The sequence below is a fragment of the Sceloporus undulatus genome, chromosome 3, assembly GCF_019175285.1.
Source record: "Sceloporus undulatus isolate JIND9_A2432 ecotype Alabama chromosome 3, SceUnd_v1.1, whole genome shotgun sequence".
Classification (NCBI taxonomy): domain Eukaryota; kingdom Metazoa; phylum Chordata; class Lepidosauria; order Squamata; family Phrynosomatidae; genus Sceloporus; species Sceloporus undulatus.
The window spans coordinates 150490180-150515168 of NC_056524.1; the positions used below are offsets into that span (position 1 = coordinate 150490180).

At 42.0% G+C, this 24989-nt stretch overlaps 2 protein-coding genes across 3 annotated transcripts in view; one reads left to right on the top strand and one right to left on the bottom strand.

Moving 5' to 3' along the window:
* The window catches only part of SAMD8 (sterile alpha motif domain containing 8), a 324372-nt gene that overhangs the window by 132392 nt on the left and 166991 nt on the right, over positions 1-24989 (top strand). The gene's annotated exons all lie outside the window — the stretch shown is intronic.
* LOC121926248 (dual specificity phosphatase 29) lies at positions 1323-24988 on the bottom strand. Of its 2 annotated transcripts, none has more exons than XM_042459062.1 (4): positions 24865-24988; positions 10465-10693; positions 4299-4519; positions 1323-2423 (listed from the first exon to the last, which is right to left on the bottom strand). In XM_042459062.1, exons 2-4 carry the CDS (start codon positions 10638-10640, stop codon positions 2167-2169), a joined length of 654 nt encoding a protein of 217 aa, XP_042314996.1. In that variant the 5' UTR covers positions 10641-10693; positions 24865-24988; the 3' UTR covers positions 1323-2166. The 2 variants fall into 2 exon arrangements, with proteins under 2 accessions (XP_042314996.1, XP_042314997.1); XM_042459063.1 differs by lacking the exon at positions 24865-24988 and adding an exon at positions 11568-11588.

Below are 24989 nucleotides of genomic sequence, written 5' to 3' on the forward strand. Positions count from 1 at the left end.
TAAGATCCCTGAGCTCTTGAAGCAGCTACAACTCTTTAAAGTCTGGACATAAACCAGTAGCAGTTACTTTTGAAGTAGGTAGCAGAGGTGCCACTCAACCAGTAGCAATATCTTATAGTTACTAGCACAGTCAAGTCAGTACAGATGATGTATATGAATTGGATTTCCCCCCTAATGTACAGAAAAGAAGATGGGTCATTTGAATATTGGTCCTTGGGGAGGAAAGGAATTTTTTAAGGAGAAACTTTGGCCTGTTACAGACTGCTGAAATAAAGCTGCTTCGGGTCTCTTTGGAGGTATGCTGTTTAAATGACGCATGGGTCCTAAGAGTCCGGAGTTCGCGCCAAAGCCACACTCCATTCCTAAGCACTGGAGTGCAGCTTTGGTGCAGCTTCCGGATTCTTAGGATGCATGCTTCATTTAAACAGCATACCTCCAAAGAGACCCGAAGCAGTTTTATTTTGGCAGTCTGTAACAGGCCCTTGTATGGTGAGATGGGCCTTGGTGTGATTTGGGGAGCTCTTTATGAAGAGTGAAAATGAGCAAGAGATTGGGCTTTCTTCTAGACATCTTAAAACCTTCAGAGGATACTGAGCCCAGATTTATAAGAAACAATGAGAATGTATCAGACTATCTGGGGATATGCTGATAGTCTGAATTTATTTTGGCGGAAGCTGCCAACATTCTGTATGTGGAATGCCTCACTGGATGATGATTCTGGTTAGATGAGATCCAGATGGCTCTTTTAGCTGAAAGATGGGGGCCTAGGAGATTGGCTGGAAATGCTTGAACATATAAACGGTATCCCATAGGAAAGCATTTCATGTGGGAATGTACATTGTGTTAAGACTATGAAAGATTAAAGGTTTTGTTGCTGTTACACGGTTTACAAACTGGCTTATAGAGTCCTTGCCACTCACACTCATGCTTACTCATGTGGCTTTGACATACATGCTTATTATACCTTGGCTTCCATGATTGTGCATCTTTCCCAACTGGTACTTGGTAGGAAAACATGGTGGCTGTATTGATTTTGTACTGGCCTCTGAACTGGTGTTCTGGAGGCAGAGTGCAAGGGGGACATCTTCATTGTATTCGAAGTACTTTTTTTAAATGAAAGGCTGCACACTTCACTGTCCCTGTTGGATAGTGAATGAGTTAAGACTGAAGGCTCATACAAGTAACATTTCAATTTGAACTCTTGGTGATGGTGAGTTTGCCCACTGACTAATGCGCTAATGGTTTTTGTGACCTGTGTGACAGGTAGTTGACTAGGACAGCATATAGAATCCTTTCCTAATGTTTCATTCCTATTAATAATCTTTCTTTTAAATGAGTGCTATAATAGCTAATGGCAGCCAACTCAGCTATAGCCAATTATATTCCTTAAATTTCAGCAGAGAATACTTCTTAATAACCTATAACTGTTATGGTACCAAGTTTGTCATGGGTACAAGTATGATAATAAGCTTTTTAAAGTTGTATTTCCCGAGAGGGAAGGAAAGCGATCACTGCCCATTTGCACCTGTTTATTTTAATCTGTGCAAATACAAAATAGCCCCATATACTACTACTGAGGGTGAAATTAGAAAGAAATCTAGCCGACAGATGACCTAGTTAAATTCATCTAGAAGAGGCACTCAGCCTCACCAACATGTATTGGCATGGAGATAGAAGAAAATGCATAGACGTGCAGCATTAGCTGTAAGCAAAGCAATTGTATTGCTTCCAAATTGACAGCAATAAGGTAAGTGGCTATTCAGTTTCCAGCAGTGAAGTCTGTAGATCCCAGTCCTTTTGTTTTTATGCTCAGAATGTGGACTTTTGGGGCGTTAGAGTGCTCAGCCAGAACACAATCATAAGAATTCATTACCAACTGCTCCACTATAAAACGGAACTCTGCAGAGCAGCATTTTAAGAGCCATCTCCCTCATGTGTTTCAAATTTCCTATTAAGGCTGTCTTGCTGTCCTTCATTTTTCTCTGCCTCTGCATTTTCATGGTAAAAATATCCTTAAGGCACCTCAAATATGATTGATTCCATACCCTTTCCCTGCCCCTGCCCTGACTTGGTAACAAATGACTCTCTTGACCTCATTGTTTAAAACTTTCACATCCTTTCTTAGAAACTTGGAGGTTTTTTTTGGCACATACTGTATAGGGAAAGCTAGATCTCCGTCTCAGTGCTGGTCCCCTGTTTTGCAGAGGAGTTGATCCCATTGGTGGTGTTGCTCCTTTCCAGGGCTAGTTTTATATCCAGTTCTCTTAGCTGTTTCAAGAAGCCACGATTTGGAAGAATACACCTGTGTCTGAGCACTTGATCTATGGCATCAACCACTGTCATGTTCTTGTAAATCATCAGATAGGCGAGGACCAAGGCAGCTGAGCGGCTGCGACCCATTGCACAGTGTACCAAAATCTTGCCTGTGGAAGGGAATAAAAGAGAGACACCATTCACATTCTGCACTCCATATAGCCCTTCATATCTTTTGTAGTAAAATAAATAAAGTGAGGTTGGAAAATTACTGCTCAGTACTCTGCTTATGCTCTCCTCCTCAGAGTTAAAATACAGGATAGGACAGGTATCTGTTCATATGTAAATCAAAATATATTGAATTTTCTGAACTTATTTTGAATAATGTTAGATATTAGTATTATCATTAGTGGGTTACAGTCACCCTTCCTAACTCACGGATCTCAGATCCACGCCCTTGAAAATGCACGGAGGGCTTGAATATACATGAGCTTCCGTTTTCATGGGGGGGGAGGGAGTCCAGAATGGTCCCCTTGTGAAAATGGAGGGCCAACTGTACTGTGATTTTCTTAGGCGGGTTACAGACCACCATTAGGGATGTCCTGAGGACGTCCCAGTCTGTCCTATTATGGACAGAGTCCGTAACAAATGGCGGCGCCCTGTTCATACGGGCGCCGCCATATTGACGTAGCGGACGCTCTGCGTCCGCATGTGGCACCCCAGAAGTGATGCAGCAAGTGCGCAACTAGCGCCTCGCAACGTCCTTTCCGGGGCCCAGGAAGGAGCTCGATTTCTTTGGCCGCTGCGGCTCCCGGATGCTGCAAGCGGCGGCAGCGGGAGACCGCTGCAATCCAGTGGTCTGTAATGCACCTTAGTTCCCACCTAAGTCCTTTCTAATGTGTATCTGTTTCACAGTCTCAAACCCTTAGATCTTTTCAAGTGCATTCCTATTCACAGATCAATATGAAAAACTCTTCTCTTCCCAATAAACATTCATATGATTAAGATGCACATTCTTCAATGAGAGAAATGAAGACCCATCCATATATACTGGTAGTACATTCTTACAATGATTTGTGAGAGAGAAGTTACATACAAATCTTGTGTTTAACCATTATTTTTCTCCCAATGTTAACAAAAAAGTTGTACTCTGTATTAAGCTATAGTCAATAATGACCACTTTTGGATTACCATTCTTGGGAAATCTATGTAGAATAATGATCACCCATTATTTTCCAGCCAGAATTCACTTTCAAAGCCACTTATAACCATGGCTATCTTCTGCAATGATACAGTACATGATATTATAAATGGCAAGGGGATGAGAAGGTAATAGGAAAAGGAGTTAGGATAACTGATCACTCATAGGTCTCATTCCCAGGTAACATGTTTTGTATTAGCTGCTATGGTGTTCCTGTTAGCTAAGGACTATCCCTGAGGATCAGGCGTGTACAGGATTGTTAACATTTGTGATGAGAAAGACGATGAAGAGTTCTGGTGCTTCATCAAGACCCCCACTTTGCAGCTTCTTTCCTCCTCACCAACTCTTCTCTGAAGATCAGCTCAAAGATTACTTTAGTGGCTTTGTGGACCTGATTCTCCTATAACGTTGTAAGCAAGGACTTGCAGACTTTATCATCTTTGAGTTCTATCTTCCTCAGAGTTCATCTGAAGCTCATAGTACAGTAGTGGAAATACCTGTTTTGTAGGTGATATTAGAACTGAGTATAATGTGAAAGCGACCCTCAATGCAAACCCAGTAGTAAAGGTATTGTACGGTAGTGGGTTTGAGTGGGTTTTAAGTTAAAGTAATGGTTCACATGTGCATACCTTCAGTCTGTCTTACCAGAAAAATAAATATCCTCCATCCCCCCCACAGGTTCAACACACTTTTTAATAGCCCTTTGTTGGACTGACTTGTTCATTAACTACAACCAGAACTCAAAGAATGATGGCAATTTTCTCAGGTTACAGAAAATTCTCTTGACAGGCCTATGTAGGCTACTCCTTTGCAAATAATCTGAGCTGAGACCTATTTTCCTTACTTGTCTCATTCTGGAGTGCTTTATCAATGAACGCTGCAGCAGAGTAAAAGAACTGGCTAAGGTTGAAGGTAGGGAGATCATCTGCTTCCACGCCGTGGTACTCGATGTCCATGTCGCTGTAGTATTCTGGCCCCGTGTCCACATTCCACCGGCCGTGGGCTGCATTGAGGATGTGGGTGAAGCCAGCTTTCTCAAGGCTGTAACGGTCAAGTGCAGTTTTCCTGTTTTCAAAGCAGAAAAAGTAGTTTGACAGGTGAATAGCACTAAGGTATCACTTTAATCCAAGAACAGTTGGCAGGCCTATCACTTAACAACTGCAACAAGCAGCAAGGAGTTGTGAAGGAGCCTTTTATAGGTCTAGGGCCACAGGCAGAACTTTAAAGCTGCCTCACTTCAGTCCAAGTGGGCTTAAGTTGATTTTCAAGAGTGCTACATGTACTTAACTCTATGCTGGACTGGGCAGCTGAAAATGAATCAAAATGTGGTTCCCTTATGGTGGCAGAAATACCTCAGATGCGTCCCTTTAAGAACATGTTTTGCAAACAGGTCATCCTCTTGACCTTTCTTTGATGCTGACGATTCATATTTTCTGTGAATAATATTTATTTATTTATTTATTTATTTATTTTGAAAAAACTTAAGTAATCTGGCTAGGGCTGTTGGAGTTGCAAGCAATTCCAGAGGAAATAGTGAAAATTCAACTATAATGATAGTGTCTCTTCAGGCATGAACAAGGAATAGTCCTCCACCAAAGCTTCATGGAATGCAAAGAGCTGGGGCTGCCACTGACTGTAGAAAGAATTGGTGGCTGTCATTCTTCTTTTACCATTGAGGTGATCAAAAGAATTTGCTCTTATTCTGGAACCAAGTAGGCAACTATGGCAAGGCCTATCCTCAGTTGTGCCACCACTTCTGAACACAGGAGCACATAGGAAAGTAATTCAGTTATGGTGTATGGAGCCTCACCATAATCTCTTCTAATACTGAAGTGTTAACAGTTTGGGAGTAGAACAGGGACAGAATTAGGCCAAACCGATGGAGAAGATAAGAGATTCCAGATTTGCCCTCTGAACTGTGTGGTTCTAGCATGGGGCCCAAATGTTAACAGAGCGGTTCTTTGGCAGTTTTGGTTATTTTGATTTTTTGCTAAATAATCCCCTTTGCGGGGGATTGGTGGTAGAACCTTTTGGTGGTTCTAGCTTGGGGCCTAGATCTAGTTTGTGCAACTCACAGATCCATTTGGGTGTCCCCTTCTTGGACTTTGAGGGCAGGGGAAATGGAACCATGCCCAGTTTGGGGCCAGGTGCTCTGCTCCACTCCCAGTTCATAAAGGAACCAATGCATTAACTTCTGCCCATACAGATTCCCATGCCTGTCCTTCCAGAGTGCCTGTACACACAGGGCAAAATAAAGCTGCTTCAGGTCACTTTGGAGGTATGCTGTTTAAATGACACACTTTTCTTAAGAGGCCAAAAGCTGCACCAAAGCTGGACTCCAGTCTTTAGAACTGGAGCTTGGCTTTGGCATGGCTTCTGGACTTTTAGGACACATGCATCATTTAAACAGCATACCTCCAAAGTGACCCGAAGCAGCTTTATTGTGGCCTGTCTGTACGGGCCCAATGATACCCAGAAGACACACTGGGTGAGTTAGTTTTCATCAGCTGCCAGACAAGTCAACCAGTGCCTGGATCCAGACCATACTTAGGCCAGCCTCTTAAGCTCCGACCAGTAAAGTTGTGGCCTTTTTCATGGCAACAAATGCTGTCTGTTTTAATTTATCCAGTGTGTCTGCAAAAGTGAATGAACTGAAAATGTAGAAACTAAAAGTGGTAACACTATTGTTTTTTAAAGTGCTTTCTATAGAATTGTGGTGAGACTCCTTATGATTACATCATTCAAAAAAGTAGGAATCCTTCATTGTGATTTTTAAATTTCTAGTTTTCCATACACGTTTCCAATTCCAGACTTTATGGTTTGGGGGGGGGGGGGTTGGCAACTCTCCAGCAAATTTTTTTGGCTCAGATAGCATCTCGCTGAACCTGGAATTTTGTTTATTCTCTGTCTGACAGTGCTCATGAAGCTTTCAGCCCTTCTAGGCAGTGTCTTTAACAAAATCCATTTAGAAAACATCACAGGACAAATTAACGTTACAAACCCTACCATCCCCACAAACGTACATAGTTTTGGTCTGTTTCTTTTTAACCTAAAGCAATTTGGGGAGGCTGTGCTTTTGGGCAGAGGCTTGGCATGCTGCTCCCCTCCCCACTTCAGGCCAGACTCCTCTCTGGCAGAAGCAGCCTTCCTTCCCTAGAGGAAATGGATCTTCTGTATCACCCTCTCTTCACTGCCCTGCTCAGGAACACAACCTAAAGAAGCTTGCTTGCTTGCCTTCTTTCCTTTCCTTTGTACTTTAATATTGGGTTTTGTTACATACATTTGTGTCTAGCCTGTAGTTTGGTCCTGCATTCTGAGGGAACTTTTCAGTAACCTGACTTTTAGTTACAAGAGCAAGGTGTCCCCTTGCTTCTGGGTGATTTTTAGATGTCTGGCTAAAGCAGCATTGTTGGAAGCTTGGTCTTCAATTGTCTTAGATCACCGCCTTGGTTTGCAGGAACACCTTCTCCCATATAACCCTTCCCGCACACTCAGGTCCTCTGGGAAGAATCTATTGCAGCCAAAGAAGACCAGGTTGGTTGCATCTTCCCAGAGGACCTTTTCAATTGCCACTCCAAAAATTTGGATTGACCTGCTGGAGAAGATCCATCTTATTACATCTCTTGACACCTTTAAAAAGGTGATCAAGATGGATCTCTTCTGGCAGGCCTTCCCAGACTGACCTCCATTTAAAGTAGAACTGTCTCATCTGCCCAAATTTAATTTGCTTCCATTTTATTTTACCCGCTTTCACTATTGTTTATTTGTAGAGGGGGAGGGATAGAGGATTGGGGAGATTGGGGGATTGTTGATTTTCTGATTGTATTTTATTCTGTTGTTACCCGCAAGGAGAGTCGGGATATAAATATTTATTATTATTATTATTATTATTATTATTATTATTATTATTATTAATTTGGTTTGAATTTGCTCACTTTTGATTGCTGTTTGCCTGTGTTGTTATTTTTAAATAGTTTGTTAAGCTCACTTGTTATGATGCCTGAGGCAATTCTGTGAATCAAAAGGCAGTAGGGTTTGGCAGCTGCACAGTATCTCATTGCCTGAGATTTTAGGGTCACGACTTAAGACCAAGAGCAGGACTATGTTATGTTACAGAGATGGATCAGGCAACTCCTATTTCATTGATTAATTAAGACTTAGCAGCAGCTCAGAACTGTTTGTGAGTCAGATGATAGTGAAATTATATGAGGGCAGTCTGGACAATTAGGCCCAGAACTTGCATGAAAACCAGCTAACCAAGAAGATTATCGCACATAGAAAAAACCGGCAGGAGAGATGCAGGATCTAAAAGATAAAAATGGGTGTTATTGCATTTATCCATGCCCGGGCTGTAGGCAGCCCGTATTCACCCAGGGAGCCCGTCTACAACCCAGATTTCCCTCACTGCTTTCTCTAGAATGCCCTCAAGCCCAGGTACAGGTAAATGCGATAAGACTCATATTTGTCTTTTTAGATCCTGCGTCTCTCCTGCTGGTTTTTCTGTGTGCAATAATTTCCTAAGAAAATGACAACCCAAGTTGGACTAGCAAGTGATAATAGTAATCCAGTAACTATGGCACTTGCTGCCAGTCCTGGTAGGACCTGCACCCCACTTAGCCCTTGTATGACAATATTTAAATATTTGATGGGATGTCATATTGAGGATGGAGCAAGCTTGTTTTCTGCTGCTTCAGGGACTAGGACACAGAGCAATGGATTCAAGCTACAAGAAAAGAGATTCCACCTCAACGTTAGGAAGAACTTCCTATAGTAAGAGCTGTTTGACAGTGGAATACATTGCCTTGGAGGGTGGTGGGGTCTCCTTCTTTGTAGGTCTTTAAACAGAGACTTGATGGCCATCTGTCGGGGGTGCTTTGACTGTGTCTTTCTGCATGGTGGTGGGTTTGACTGAATGGCCCTTGGGAGTCTTTTCCAACTCTATGATTCTATGACGTGGGGAAGATTTCCAGACTTGTAGAAGGCTCACAGCTAGTTCTTGAGGCATTTCCTTTCCACATTCCCCCTCGTGCGCTGCTGTCAGGGTTTGTACAACAAGATGACCCATAAGTCACAGTGCTGGTGTTTTACATACATAAGACTGGGGGAAAATGATTGCCAGAAGCTTTATGAAGGAGCTGACAAGCAACTAGGCAACTGGTGCCTTGGTCCAAGTGGTACAATGGGTCCAAGTGCATGCACTCACTGGCTCTCCGGCCAGAATCATTCCCTTATTCCTGGCCTTTCAGTACATCAACATTACACAAGGGGAACACATACACAAAGACTCCTTTGCTAAGCCAGGAAGTCCTGGCACCATCTAGGAATAGGTGGAGATGGGTGCCTAGGTTTTAAAGCCACTTCACATACAAAAATCAGGTTTTCTCCTCATCCAATGCTGCTGTCCCTGAGATTGGTCTCCCTGCTTGAAGACCTAGAGAAGCACAGCAATTTCTTGACAGTCCAGCAGACTGCTTTCTATTTATAATAAAATATTTATTCTGCATCTTTGAAAGAAATCAGACCATGCCCTTTCCCTTTCAACTACTGCTGTTTGTCCCTACTGTACTGTACTGTACTGGCCCTGTAAATTAGGTGGCAGGCCATGGAAACCAATTGGGCGAGTCACACACTTTCAGCCCCAGAAAACCCTATGACCCTCAATATAAATATTTTAATAAATAAAATAAAGGTTCTGCAGATAGATAGACAGACAGATAAATGAAGGAAGCAATCAGCCCAAGGTATTTGCACAAGGCACCTCTCTGCTAGCTGTTGAAGAGCAAAGTAAGCTTTCTTTCTTTTCCCTTTCTTGATTTAACTAAACACCACCATGGTGAATTGAGCTCAGCTGAACTTAGCCTGCTTGTGAGTAGATATCACATTCCCTGCTTGGATTCAGTGCTTCACTGGGAGCACCTGTTCCAAGAAAAAAAAAGTGTCAAGGCTCTCTGAAGAGGCTGGCTGCGCGCTTCCCTTAAAATGCTGCACCCATAAAAGGTAAATTCTAAGGTTTGCATAAAACAATAACGACAGATTCATGTTTATTTTTGTATAATGTGTTGCACTTCTGTTAATGGAGTGGGAGAGATATTGGGCAGTAACTCCTCTTTTGTTTGACACTTTATCAGGATTTCAAGCATAGCTTAATCGTCATAGGGGCTAGAAACCTGAAGCCTGAGGTTTTGATTTTGGCACCTATTAGCATGATTTGTGCTTTATCACTGCTTTGACAGAGCATTCATAGCCCTGCATATATTGCTGAGTCTCTAAGTAGAGGACTAACAATTCCAGCAGGGAAGTGATGCCCATGTTACACTGCGTATTTCTTCCCTCATGCTCTTACATTACATGCCTAGTTGCTTGTCAGTTCCTTTACAAGGTTTCAGACAATCCTCTTCTTCCCACATTCTTATTTATTTTGGAAAGTCTCTCCCATTTCAAAAACAGCAGTTCAAGTCAATGTTCTTAGGGATTTCAAGACAACACTAACCTAGGGCCCGTACAGACAGGCCAAAATAAAGCTGCTTTGGGTCACTTTGGAGATATGCTGTTTAAATGATGCATGCATCCTAAGAGGCCAGAAGCTGTGCCAAAGCTGTGGTCCAGTCCTTAGGACTAGAGTGTGGCTTTGGCGTGGCTTCTGGACTCTTAGGACGCATGCATCATTTGAACAGCATACCTCCAAAGTGACCTGAAGCGGCTTTATTTTGGCCTGTCTGTATGGGCCCTTATTTGAGTTAAAGTAGGAACAGAACTACAGCAGAGGAAGAAATTGTGTCATGGACATTTCCATCTAAAAATCCAGCCACAGAATTCTCCTTTCTTTACAGGTTGTTCATCTATTGTCCTACTGATTCATATAGCGCTCTACTTCATTGTGTTTACATAGAATAGCCCAAAGGTTAAGATGTCAGGAAGACACTTTCCTTGTGATGCAGTTATTACAAGCATAATGATCTCCAAGGCCATGTGAGGCCACTTGTCCTGTGCTGTGTGTTTACAGAACTTACTCATCTCCTATGTAGAGGTTAGGCCAAACTTCATTGACATGTGTATACTTTGGGCTGCCTTTCCAGAAGAGCCTCTCCAGGTCAAATGCTCCAGGGGTACAGTAATCCCCATCTGGGTCTACTTTAACTGCTGCGTAAGCACTTATCTTCCCAGATTTCAGGGCAGTCGAAGACATCTGGTCTCAAGAGTCTGTGTTCGATGGGTGGGGGAATGGACAGAACCAAAGCCCTGCAACAGTGACAAGCAAGAGGTGAGGGTAGTTAGAAGCATCCCAAACAAACAATCTTTCTCAATGTTTTTTTGTCACTGCAGTACCTTAGTAAAGGCTTCTTATTTATGGCAAGCAATGTACATGGTGATTTTTTACTACAGTGAAAAGCATCTCTCTGACAGATTTGGGAAGGGCTAGCAGATAAAAAGGCTTGCCTTTTTTTCAATGAGGGCAAGGCAAGGAAGTATTTCCTTCCTTCCACTGGCCTTGTTTTCTGTCAGGGACATCATTACATAGGTTAAACATTCCAACGTCATACTGTTCAGGCTGAGATCATATAGTCTTACTTCTCATAAAGAGCAAATAAGGTACAGTTTCCCCCCCCCCCCCCTTTATCAACAGATTTTTTATCCATGGATTCAAGCATCCACGGCTTGAAAATATTTTTAAAAAGTATAAATTCGAAATAGCTAACTTTGATTTTCCATTTTAGGGACACAATTTTGCTCTGCCATTATATTTAATGGGACTTGAGCAGCCACAGATTTTGTTATCCAAACTCCAGCAGATAACAAGGTCCCACTGTACTAGTAATGTTTGTACTCTTGACCAAAATACTTCATATAAGCAGCTGCTAGAAAAGACGGGTGGAGAAATTTCTGGGGGAAATCTCTCATTCGAATATGAATGTTAGTTCAACTACATATTTGATGCATCTCTAGTATCATTCATATTTTATAAAAGGTTTTTTTTAAAAGATACAATGCTGACTTAGCAGGCAGAGAATTAGATGACAATCTTTTTCCTGTGGCATCTAGCCATTATCAGCAGAGAATGTTTATTTATGTCATATTCGGGTTGCTAGGTGGAAAGCAGGACAGGTTTCCCTACCTTTAATGCTTATGTGGAAGAAGGAATTTCCACGGACAAGCTTCTGGGAAAGCAAAACCTACTGAAATTTCCTCTTCTACACCACTATTTACAGTACAAGTGCCCTGTTATGTTCTTTACCTGGTAACACTATGGTACGTGAAAGCAATCTGAAAGAGAAAGATGCCCATCCTAAGAGAGAGAAATGACAATGGAGCATCAGCAGGTTGGCTAATCAGTAGGTACAAACCTTTCTTTTTTTAAAGGGCATATATATTTTCTTTTGTTCAGGAAACATTCTAGTTCCTTAAAGCAATCTTGTTGCATGGGCCTTAGAGCAACAAACATGACCTATCCTTTATTCCTCTTCCCCACTCCTTATCCTCCTTGCAGTTGTCACAAGCAGAATGCACCAAGAACGATGTGATGTGTTCAACGGGGACAATGGCTAAAGGCAGATAATCAGTGCCACCTGAAGTATCCCTCTTTTGTCTTGTCTGCTCTGTTTCTTCCTGCATATAGTTAGGGTGACATTGGGGCTCAACAGACAGGCAGCTCCGCACCGCCCGTCACCCCGAGTCAGTGCTGCAGCACCGATGCACTACCAAAAAGAACCTGTCTAGAGCAACTTCTTTTTTGCGGTGCTGCAAACAGGAGATGGTGCCGCCATGACGCCACTTCCTGTCAGAGACGTCTGGACACTGTGCAGTGGACAGGAGGCCACCATGATGATGCCGCCGTTCCATATTATGGTTCAAGAGCATGCAGTTACTGCACGCTCCCGAACCCTAATTCTGACCCAAGAACAGCACTTTTTGCCCGTCTGTACTGGGCCTTTATCTCCTCCCATCCCAGCTGTATGTTCCTGGAGAATTCCTATAACAAAGATTCTTTTTTCTGCTTGCCTGAAATGTTCTTGGTCACTTATATAAAGCACAAGCCTTCCACATATTGCCAACAACAGCAGCAATAAGAGGTTGTCTATATACTGAGAGAAAATGTCTGGCCTACGTTCCCTAGGAAACCTCTAAGCCTCCTCTAGCTCTATTGGTCTGCTTCCAGCCCCATCCTAGCAGGCCCTCTACCACCAGCTGCCTAGTAGGAAAGGCCCTGGTGACTTAACACACTGAATTTATTAATCAGCACTTAACTACCATCCAGCTACCACTGGCTACTGTTGGAGTAATTAATTATCAGCATTTGTGCTTTCTGAATTTCAGTTGCATCTGATCACACTAATTTCAGTCCCTACCCATCCAAGGTGTTGCATAATTATCTGCCAACTGAGGTGATTCTTCATCCACCTGCGGGAATTGGCTGCAGTCTATGACAGCTTGTGTGCCACAATAATATTTGTTAGTCTTCAAAGTACCATGGGATCAGTTGTTTTTGCTGCAACAGACTAACATTGGGTTTGTGTAGGCTTGCCGTATTCTGCTTCCATGAACTCTGAATAGCTGATGCTATTTTATGGACTATTTTAATTATGCAAAGTGGGCACATTAATTGTTACATTTTTTAAATCACTATATTTCAAACTCCGAACTACTTTTGACAGTTATCTGAGAGAACAAGTATTGAGTAACATTTGTAATGCTGGACTTGAAGCTGGGAAACCCAGTTCAAACCTCTGCTTAGTCATGGAATTAACTATGTGAATATGGCCCCTCTCAGTACCTCTGAATAAACCTACCTTATAGGATAGCTGTGGTGATTAACAAAGGGCTCGAACAGACAGGCCAACATAAAGCTACTTCAGCTCACTTTGGAGATATGCTTTTTAAATTGACACATGCATTTTAAGAGGCCAGAAGCTGCACCAAAGCGTGACTTTGGTGTGGCTTCTGGTCTGTTAGGATGCATGCATCATTTAAACAGCATATCTCCAAAGTGACCCAAAGCAGCTTTATTTTGGCTTGTCTGTTCGGGCCCAAAGAACGAGGAACTAACTACAGTAAAGTAGCCTATTTTACAGGATTGCTGTGATGATAAACAAGGAGGGAGAAACCAACTGGACATGTACGTTCCTAATGTAGTATGAACAGAAGAACAGCAACTATGCTATTAACATTTTGCCGTAGTGTTATCAGGTCTTCTTTGATTTAGCTATCAGTTTTTCATGAAAGGCAAAGCCTAAAACCCATAAAAATATCCCAGGAAGCCCCTGCGAGTAGCATTGTTCTCATTGTTTGCCTTCAAGTCATTTCCAACTTATGGTGACTCTAAGACAAACCTGTCACAGGACTTTCTGGGGCTGAGAGTGTATGACTCACCCCAGGTCACCCAGTGGGTTTCCATGGTCGGCCACCTAATTCACAGGGCAAGACGTAGAGTAAGGACAAACAACAGTAATTGAAAGAGAAATGGCATTAACTGATTTCCTTCAGAGATGGACAATAAATATTTTATTATAAATAGAAAACAGTCTAACTGTCTTTCACCTATTTTATTTTTCCTCAAAATGTATATGATAGCATCATACCCTTGCAGAGCATTCCTCACTTGCTTCTTGAACTCCAGTGCTTGCGTTGCTCACTCCCCCATCTCTCCTACTCACTCCCTCACCTTGGAAGCTTGTGGTGTGTCACTCACTCAGGGTGACCTAACCACAAAAGAGGGCAAGGCGCCATAATATGTAGGACCATCAAGAAAAATGGAGGTCACTACCAAAGAAGAGCTAGGCACACTAATATAAATGTAAATTCATACTTCTTAGGCATGCTCAAAGTGGAGGACATTTTGGAATTCCTCCCAGACAGAAAGTTGAAATGGAGAGAATGTCCTGGAAAAGGAGGATGCCTGGTCAGCCTGCATTCACTTGCTTCTTGTGCTCTGATGCTTGTAGAACTTGCTCTTGCTTCCTTCATGCCTGAAGTTCCCAGGCAGACGTTTTTGTTACAAGAAAAAAAAAGAGAGAAGAATGCCTCCATGGGTTGCCCATGGAGGCATTCTACAATGTCCATTTTCTACAATGGCTAGAAACATTTTTTTAATTAAAATGGACGTTTGGAGTTTGGGTCAAATGACCAAATGGGTATCATGTAGCATGGCTAGGTTTCAGGTTAAACCTGGCTATTGAGGAGATATGGAAACCCTAGCTTTGTTGCATATAAACAGTGAGAACTGTGGCTGAGTAGAAATTTGAATCCTGGTATTTCAAATGTAAGGGCTGAACAGACAGGCCAAAATAAAGCTGCTTTGGGCCACTTTGGAGGTATGCTGTTTAAATAACACATGCATCTTAAGAGGTCGGAAGCCATGCCAAAGCCACTCCAGTCCTAAGGACTAGAGTGCAGCTTTGGTGTAGCTTCTGGCCTCTTAAGATGTGTATGTCCTTTAAACAGCATACCTCCAAAATGACCCGAAACAGCTTTATTTTGGCCTGTCTGTTCAGGCCCTAAGTCCACAACATTCAGTTCAATATACTACATTTTACTGCAAAATATATGGGGTTTTTTGGAGGGGGCTCCCAGAAATCCTTGTAATTGCCCCATGTTTGTTTCCAGCCCACATGTTGGTGTGTCACAAACTGGCAGTTTGTGATGAACTATCGGGTAGAGGTGTGAACCTTTGAGATGATTCTGGGCAGAGATTAAAAAATGTCTGGAAGCTCTTTGTCTCAGGCTATCACAGAACAGATCATGGAGAACTGGAAGCTGGACAATGGAATCCGGGCTCCCAGCTATTTCATGAACATCAAGGGCTACAAATCTCATCTGATCTGTGAGTAACATTAGGAGAATGTACTAGCCACTTGCATTAGGGTGTTTTGATTCTTTTCTTGATGTGGTTGAAATGATCTACTCTGTAATTTATACTTCTGTTTGTGCCTGAGGAACAAGATGATTCTTCATGTAAAGAGATACCCTTTTGCTACAGAATTTTCTTACTTAGAATAAAGCCTTCCTTTTAAGTACGCTAACTATATCACACTCCTTTTCACATGCCTTAGCTCAGTCAGAATTTGGAGAAAAGGCAAGGAAGCGTATATTCAACATCATAGGTAGAAAGTGCAAGTGGAATCTTCAGCAATGTCTTGTTGCATTGCTAAGGAGAGAGGACTCAAATCAAGAAGTGGTGGCAGCGAGAGAGAAGAAAGGTGGTCTCAAGGGGTCCCAACCAGCTCAGGCAAAATCAGAAAACCCTCACAACTGCCTTAAAAGATTAGTTGGAAATGGGCCTTTAGAACAAAACTGAAAGCTGAGTACCAAATTAAAAGCAGCAGGAGACTCACAGGAACAAGAAAATCAAGAGTTTATATAGCACTTTCAGAACGTATGCTTGAGAATTAAAATTCTTTACTAGAGTACATTCAGAGTGTTGGGCCATGTCATGGGACTTCTTGAAGATCATAGTTTATCATAAGGGAGCCCTAGTGGCACTCTTGTTAAATACTGGTACTGCAGCCACAAGGTTGTGAGTTGAATCCCAGGGGCTCCAAGGTTGACTCAGCCTTCCATCCTTTTGTAGTTAGGTTAAATGAGTACCCAGTTTGTTGGGGGCAATTAGCTTACAGACTGTAAACCACTTAGAGAATGTTGTGTTCACTGATAAGTGGTATAGAAGCATACAGTTGACACTGTTTTTGCGTGGGATCCATTCCAGACCCACCTCCCCCGTGAAAACAGAGTTTCACATATATTCAAGCCCCATTGGCTTGAATACAGGCGCGTTCAGCACGCACCCCTTTATTTCCCCCTCTGTTCATCCCTCACGCATAAGCGAGAGACGTGGTTTCCAAAACCGCAAGAACGGAGGTAGGACTGTACATGCTATTACTATAGTTTACTTATAGCGGATGCCTTGTTGTTGCAGAAGTATAGTGTACTGAGCTACACAGTGGCAACTGCTGCACAGTGTAGTGGTAAATTCTGCAGTGCTCATCATGAAACTCCCCATAGCTACATCTCAAAGGCGTTTTGATTCTGACCTGAGAACTGGTTTTGTCTGTCTCCATGTCCACCAAGAACAAGCGGTTTGCAAAGCAAATGGCTCTCAATTATCCATTCAAGAAGAAGCCACCTCCAAACACTTTGCACTTCAAGAGGGCTGTCTTTAAACAACAGTTACCTACAGGCTGCTGTAAGGATTTCAGTACAGCTCAGAAGAAGCAGGCTACTCTGAGGAGGATGGCCAGGGATGTCATCATTCCTGCTAATTAAAAAGTCAAGGCGGTAAACCCCTACAAACCTTGGCTCTGCTATCCCCCGGCTGGTGTTTTGGGAATGGTTGCCATGGAATATGGAGTGCCAGAAACCCGTCAGACACAGATGAAATTACAGTTCCCTACATCCTGTGTGACTGAACAGTTAATTCTCTGAGCATCAAATATGTAATAGTATCCATAAAATATACAGATGCCTTTCTGTGCCTGATGCTCAAGTTTATTAAATTACTTTTACTGTACAGGCCAGCACCTCTGAGGACCTTATTTATTACTAAGTGCCTGTGTGAAATCCACTCACAGAACCTCTCTATGGAAATCCAGTGACAAAATCTAAGGAAAACAGGTGGAGTGGAACAGAAATGCAGATCATCATCTGTAAATCATACTGATGCTTCAATAGAATTATCTGCATGAATAGAATTTGAACCAAGGTCTATCCACTTTGGGGCCAAACATTTTTATCCTGGCAAAAGGACATGGAAATGCTGCAGGGAGACACTAGTAGTCAATGCAAACATTGGCTGTGATGCACCAAGCGTCTGCTCAGTCTAAATGTTACTCTCAAAGTAAGACCCACAGTCATCTACATGTGGTCACTAGTCATCTGCCGCAGTGGTGACTTAAACCAGATTATTATAGGTGATAGGCATTTCAGCCTTTCCCTGTTGCCTGTCAGAATATGTGTTTTTGGTTTATGCTGACCTATAGAGAAAATAATGTAACATAGTATGATAAATCAATTTTAAAAATGGATGATCTAATCCAGACACGGATTCTGGATTTTAAAAAACGTATACACTGGCTTTGGGTGAAAGGAAAGGTTAGCAAAATGCTAAAAGTAGGCAATTTATTATGTTTTCCTCATGTTGAAGCGGAGGAGGTGCAGCTAGAGCTCCTTCCGTCTATACTGGGTCCTTTAAAGAAAATTTTAAAAGCCATTGAGGCTGTGAAATAGTCATGGAATTACATTTGCTAAACTTCACAAAAGCTTTTCCAAGTAACTAGAAAGAAACCTGGATGATATTTTAATGGGTTTTGTTGGTTTGTGGGGAGGAAGGAAATCTCTATGCCAGGAGTGGTTTCATTGCCAGGATGTGAAAATAAGCCTCCAAACAACTGGACCTAGCCTTTGTGTAAGGCTGTACTTGCTCTCTCTGCCGAAAGCTGAAATAACTTTCTGGCCAGGAGTCAGTAAAACCTCCCTGCTTTAAAAAATGGATTTGCCAGAAGATTCCAGTGGTCATAGAAATCTGGCTGTGTGTATTGCAGTGGTCAGTGGTTTGTTAATAGAATGTTTATTGTAAGGCAGTTAAACTGACCCTTCCATGCTTGCACTAAATAGAATAAAACAAGGTGCTGCAAGGCTGCCACTGTGGCAAAACTAATAATAATCGTACCTTTTTGTGGACCTAATACCTCCTGGTCCTCAACTGTAAGATGTGTCTAGTAAACGCCTTTGAAGAATAGACCTGCCGCTGTCCTTCTAGTAAAGAAGGACTAGACAGGGTTTCCCAGGAAAAAGGCAGGGGCTAGAATCATGGAATCATTGTGGAAGAGACCACAATGGCTATCCAGTTCAACCCCTGGCATGAAGGAAATCTCAGTCCAAGCATCCCTGACAGATGGCCATCCAGCCTCTGTTTAAAGACCTCCAAGGAGGGAGACTCCACCAGTCTCTGAGGAAGGAGTGTGTTCCACTCTCAAACAGCTCTTACTGCCCAGAAGTTCCTCCTAATGTTGAGGTGGAATCTCTTTTCCTGGAGCTTGCATCCATTGTTCCATGTTCTAGTCTCTGGAGCAGCAGAAAACAAGTTTGCTCCCTCCTCAGTGTGACATCCCTTCAAGTATTTAAACAGGGCCATCATATCACCTCTTAACCTTTTCTTCTCCAGGCTAAACATCCCCAGCTCCCTAAGTCATTCCTCATAAGGCATGGTTTCCACGCCCTCCACCATTTTAGTCACCCTCCTTTGAACATACTCCAGTTTCTCAACATATTTTTTGAATTGTGGTGCCCAGAACTGGACACAATATTCCAGGTGAGTCCTGACCAAAGCCGAATGGAGTAGCACTGTTACTTCCCTTGATCTAGACACTATACTTCTATTGATGCAGCCTAAAATTGCATTGGCCTTTTTAGCTGCCGTATTGCACTGTTGACTCATGTTCAGCTTGTGGTCTAACTTGGACTCCTAGATCCCTTTCACACGTAGTCTCCGTACGCCAGGTATCTCCCATCCTATATCTGTGCATTTCATTTTTCTTCCCTAAGTGCAATACCTTACATTTCGGTTTTGACACCTAAGGCTAATCTACATGTATGAGTACTATGCAAATTGGTGTGCATTTTTGCACATTTGCATCAACAATTAGTTCACTTTCTTGCACAAATTTGCATCTATTCACACCTATTCATTCCCCCTCTGCTGAAAATGTACAACTGTCTGAATGCACCTGAAGCAGATGGACAGCCACATGGGCAATAATATGCATTTATGCAGATTTCAGAGGATACTCCAGTAAAAATGGCAAAGCCTTTTTTCACAGAGTCTAAGGAGTTTGGGTGTGTGTGTGCGAAAAGACTGAAATACTGCAAATTACATGTGGCTGGATCACATTCAATTCAACTGGAAGGAGAAGTTCAGTGGGCCCTCCACAGTTGCTAAGTTAGGGTAATAGGATCCCCATGAAAGTAGGAAAACTGCAAATAAATAAACAGTATTTTTTTAACCTGAGAGAACACCTCTCTAGGAATCTCTAGGTCCTCCAGCATAACTCTATAGTCAACATCTGCCAGAATTTGACCATAGAATCATGTTGCAGGACCTACAAATGCCCAGAGAAGTGTTTTCTCTAGGAATCTTTAGGTCCTCCAGTGCAACTCTATGGTCAACTTCCAGCAGAATTTCTCTGGAGGGCCTAGTGATTCCTAGAGAAAACATATTAATCAAATCTGTAAATAATCAAAGCTGCAAAAGTTAAAGCCGCAAAAGTGGAAGATCGAGTGTATTTTTAATTTGTAGACTAGCCCCTAGAATCATCTGAAGCCAAGGCTGTTTTTCAGGATTTGGGGGTTTCCTAAGCAAGAAAATTCCATGGTTGATGAAGAACATTGTAAAAGAATGGGATTTTTTAAAAAAGTGTTGTTTGGTTGTTTGGTTAACCTCAGAAGAAATATTATAGGCCAGAGATGAGGAAACCATGTGCCTCCCCCTCAGTGAGTTGAACTGCAGCTCCCATGATCTCCCCACCACTGTCTAGTAATATTGTGAACTGCAGTCCAACATCATCTGGGGAACCAAACATTCCCCACCTCTGCCATTAAATCCTCTAATAGAACTGCAGGCCCTTAGAACTACAAATGTTGAAGATTGTTAAGATGATGATGATGATGATGATGATGATTGAGCAGCTCTTAAATAAATAGAGAAGAGCCTAACTGAAGCTCTATAGCATCCAGTTCAGGATGATTCATCCACTAGGAGCAATTATCTACAGTCCTCTAAACTACCATTAGTATCTAATTGCTTCAGAACATTTAAGATAGTATATGAATATAGGCAATAAAAAGAGGGTAAGATAAAAGTTGAAAATGAGTATATGGGGCCTAAAGGCAAACAATTAAAAAAAAAAGACTGTAGTGTTGCCAGAAAAATGACACAACATATAACCGTTCCAAGAAGGTTAATATAAAATATGTGTTTCTATGGTAATTCCAGAAGACTGAAAACCAAGGTGGGTGAAATTGTGTCTGGTACTTACTTACATATAGCTTTGCCGAGCTTATCAGAACCCTATAAGAATGACGGGAGATATTTAGTACTAGGTTTTAAATGTTACCAAAAGGACAAGTGGGTTGTATTGGACCTACCATTGCGATATTTGCCAAAGAACACAGAGTGTGACAAATGAGAAACTGTAAAATAAACAAATTTGGCTGTAGAAACATTATGGTAGAAATATGAGGTTAAAAGGGCCATTTTTATAACGGAAGCAACATGTTGCTAAACTAACAAAAATTCTGACAGTTATCTGGAGAGGTTGTGGAAAACCCCCCAAAGAGGAGCCAAGAAAGAAAAATCTTTTGCTGGTTTTCAGCTATCCTCAAACTAACTGGGTCAGTGGCAATTGAGTTATGCTAAAGATGCGAAATGTCTAGTCACAGAATATTATTATGCTTTTGATCAATTATGTATGGAACTGACAACAAGGGAGACAATCCTTGATTCAGTTTCAAGCAGTAGCATTTGCTGGATAGTATGAAGTTTTGCCAAGTGGTATTAGATTCAACAGATATTTCAGCCTGGGGCATCTTTGGTCTTCCAGGTATCCAGGACTTCAACTCCTAGAAGCTCCAAACAGTGGTTAATGATTGTGGGAGCTAAAGTCTAGAATATCTTGAGTGTCCCCATCCTGACGTATGTGAATGGAAAATTATTCAGAAATATCAACAGAATCCCATTTTATTTCAGAAGACAGAGGTTTTCAAAACTGGAGGATTAGTTAAAAGACAACTGAACGAAAGTCAGGAATGACGGCTTCCTTCACAAAGCTTATTTTATTTCAGACTACTGTAGGAGATGCTGTCAGATGCTGTCATGACAAAAAAATCAAAAAGATGCCAGCATGGTTAAACAGCACAGTCAAAGATGCTATAAAAAGCTTTAAGAGGATGGCAGTTTTTACATTTAATTTGTCAGAAACAGGAAATTAGCAAGAGATGCACAGAGTTCTTTTCAAAAAGAACTGTGAAAGAAATACTGAGGACAGGATTTGCATAGATGCAAAAATCACAAATAAAGCAATCTCCATGGAATATATGGGCATTTGGTGATTTTCCTATTGTTAAATGGATTCATGGCTGATGATCCTGCATGGTGCTTATATTTCCTCAGCGGTGTCCTGAATAGCTGGGAATTCTGGTCTCCAGTCTTTGGAGAATGATATAACAGGGTTGGAGAACACCAGTCCCTTCCAACTGAAGGGAAGTGCAACATTAGTCTGAGTGAGGGAAAAGGAAAGAGGAGAGTTGCTTGTTACAGATTGCTCCAGTTCTGGGTGTGTGCATATGGCAGGGGGTGATTCATATATGCTGCTCTTTGGGGATCTTTCTGACAGTTCATATACACTCAACGAGTCCGCCTAATCCATATCTACTGGAGTGGGACACTTCCAGGATCACAGCAACATGCACCCCTGTTACAAGTGCCCCCTTTTCCTGACATTTTGGACGTAAATGATAACCCATATGACCCCAGATGTACTCTGGTCTAAAGTCAGCCATAAGCCCCAAGGTGTAGGACCACATCCGCAACACACCCAAATGAAGCCACAAACAATGTCTTCCCAGATAGTTTGAGAGTCACAAATGAGTTTGTCATTTAATCCAAATGACTAAGGAGAAGTGCAATATTTGTCTACTTGATCAGCTTGGCACCTCTCCCAGACTGTAGACCCTTCAGATTATGCCCTCCTGGCACTTCCACCCAGGTGTCACAAAACGAATTAAACACTTCTTGCCCACGCTCATTCGGCCCCCCTTTGAAAACACTTGGACTTTAGGGTCCAGTGTGCTAAGTTGGAATCAGACTGAGACCATAGCAATGGTCCCATAGCAATGCTGCTGGAGAGCCAAAATGACTAAATGGAGGCAGTCAAACTTTGGACATACCATGAGACAGCATGACTCATTCTAAAAGATAATAATGCTTGGTAAAGTAGAAGGCAGTAAGAAAAGAAGGAGACCACTTTACAGGTAGATAGGCTCAATCAATGAAGTCTCAGACCTAAGCATGCAAGATCTCAGCAGGGCCACTGATCACCTGGAAGTCTTTCATTCACAGGGCATGAAAATCAGATAAGAAAAATCTATCAGGCAAACATTTTTTTTGTTTACTCTCTTGAAACTCAATAATATCAACTGCAGTGTTCAAGGCCTACCCAAGACTTTTTGACATCTGAGGGGAGCAGAAAGTGGCAACTCCCACTCAGCCAATTGCAGATCCCAAAAGCCAGACAAGTTGTTCTAACATAGGAAGCAGACAATCTCACAAATGACTCTCTATGTCAATACAAAAAGTTGTTGTTGTTCAGTTCATTCAAGTCATTTCCAACTTATGGTGACGCTGAGGCTGAGAGTGTGTGACTTGCCCAAGGTCACCCAGTGTGTTTCCATGGCCAAGTGGGGGTGCAAACCCTGGTCTCTAGAGTCATAGTCTAAAGCTCAAGCCACTATGCCACACTATAAATTGCTAATAGTTTGCTGCCCTTTCATGGCATCCAAAGTCTGTTGCCTTGGGGCTGCCTCCTAACTTGGCTTAATTGTAGGGGCAGTCCTATCATTGACTATTTTTTTTTGGGGGGGGGAGGAGAGGGTAAAGCTATGATACCTAGTTTTTAAAATCTGTGGACACACAGCCAAAGAGATAGGAGCAGATGCGAATGCCACTCTCCCACTTCCCAAAATGGCACTCATGCTGTAGAGACCAGTACAAGGTGTTGGTTATCACCTTTAAAGCCCTAAATGGCTTGGGTCCAAGCTATCTTAGGGACCGCTTCCTCCCATACAATCCTCCCCGCGCTCTCCGGTCCTCTGGGAGGAACTTACTACAGCCTCTAAAATCTAGGCTTGCGGCGACCTCCCAGAGGGCGTTCTCTGCTGTCACCCCAAACTCTGGAACGACCTGCCGGATGTGATCCGTCAGATAACATCATTAGACAGCTTTAAAAAAGCAGTCAAGACGGATCTCTTCCGGCAGGCCTTTCCAGATTAACCATCCCGGCCCAGGTTCCCTGATTCCCTCATTCCTCCTGTGGCCCCATCTTAGTGATGGTTGAGGATCAACAGAGGGATATCAGGGTTTTTAGTTTTTAATTGTTGTTTTATGCATTGATATTGTGTTTTAATATGTTATACTGTTTAATACTGTCTTAAGGGGGGGAGGGATAAAGTGTTTTTAATTGTCATTTTATATTTTATTGTTGTTAACCGCCCGGATTGGTTTGCCAGAGGGCGGTATACAAATAAATATTATTATTATTATTTATTATAAAATGTTACTGTTGTTACTCACCACATGCTATTTTGTAAATCCTAGCAACCACCAAAAGGCGCATTATGTCCCACTCTGTATCTGACATTTACAAGGACGAGAGGGAAACACTTGGGTTCCTATTATTATTATTATTATCATCATCATCATCATCATTATTATTATTATTCCATCAGTTCAAATGATGCAGTAACTGCACAAGCTCAATAATTAAAATCATGGAACACAAAAGACTACCCCTTAGATGGCACACCAAGATATCTATATTAAGATGGAAATGAAAAGAAGATCTATGGCTGGAAAAAAATTATCTAAGAAACATCCTAGACCAATTCTTGGTTGATTTAATTGGAGTTGTTCAGAATGTGGCCCCAAGAACTTGCCCAAGAAATACTAATTTACTATTGTGAATCATTAGGTGTTCATCCTCTTTTCAGACTGTGACGTTTTGATCTTCTGCAGTTATAGTTTTCAACCGACTTCCATGACAGCAAATGTAGCCTCTTTTAAAGCACTCTTCCCTTACACTTACACTCACTGGTATATTTTTCAGGCCAGCATTTCTAAGGGTTTGTACTTTGTTTTGATTGAATGTCAGCACAAGGGGTTGACATGAAGTCTGTTTTGCTTGGGTTGCCAGGTATAAACCCTTAGAATTTCTTGAATGACAGACACAAGTCAGCTTTCATAGAAGTAGAATTAGATGCAAGCGTATGGGTACTAAAAGAAAGAACTAGAAGAGCTGAGAAGCTGGGAAGAGCAAAAAGATCTCCAAATATAATGTTTCTTAAATTTCTGTCTGCTTAAGGATCAAAATAGCAATAAACCGAATAAAAGGTATTAAAAGCCTGAACCAATGGCATAAAAGTGGAACTCACAGTATCATATTCTGGAATGTTAAATGATGTCATTTTGTTCCCCAGTGAATGAATATCGGTATCTTTCCTCTGCCCAAAAATTGTTTTCAGGAGCCACCAGCTGCTTTGACAGGACAGGGAAATTCTCGGCCCTTTGCCCTGTTTGTCTGTTCTAGCATATTAAAAGGAAAGGGGCTAGCATTAGGGGAAAGGCAGTCCAGCATTCTCTCAGCTTGGCTTACCTGGGAGCTTATCCAGGAGCTGTAGGTAGCATGGATCTTCAGAGAGTGACAGGGACGACAAAGGAAATCTTACCAACTTTGAAACTGGCATCTATTTTTAGCACAGGATTTGCTCACTGACCTTG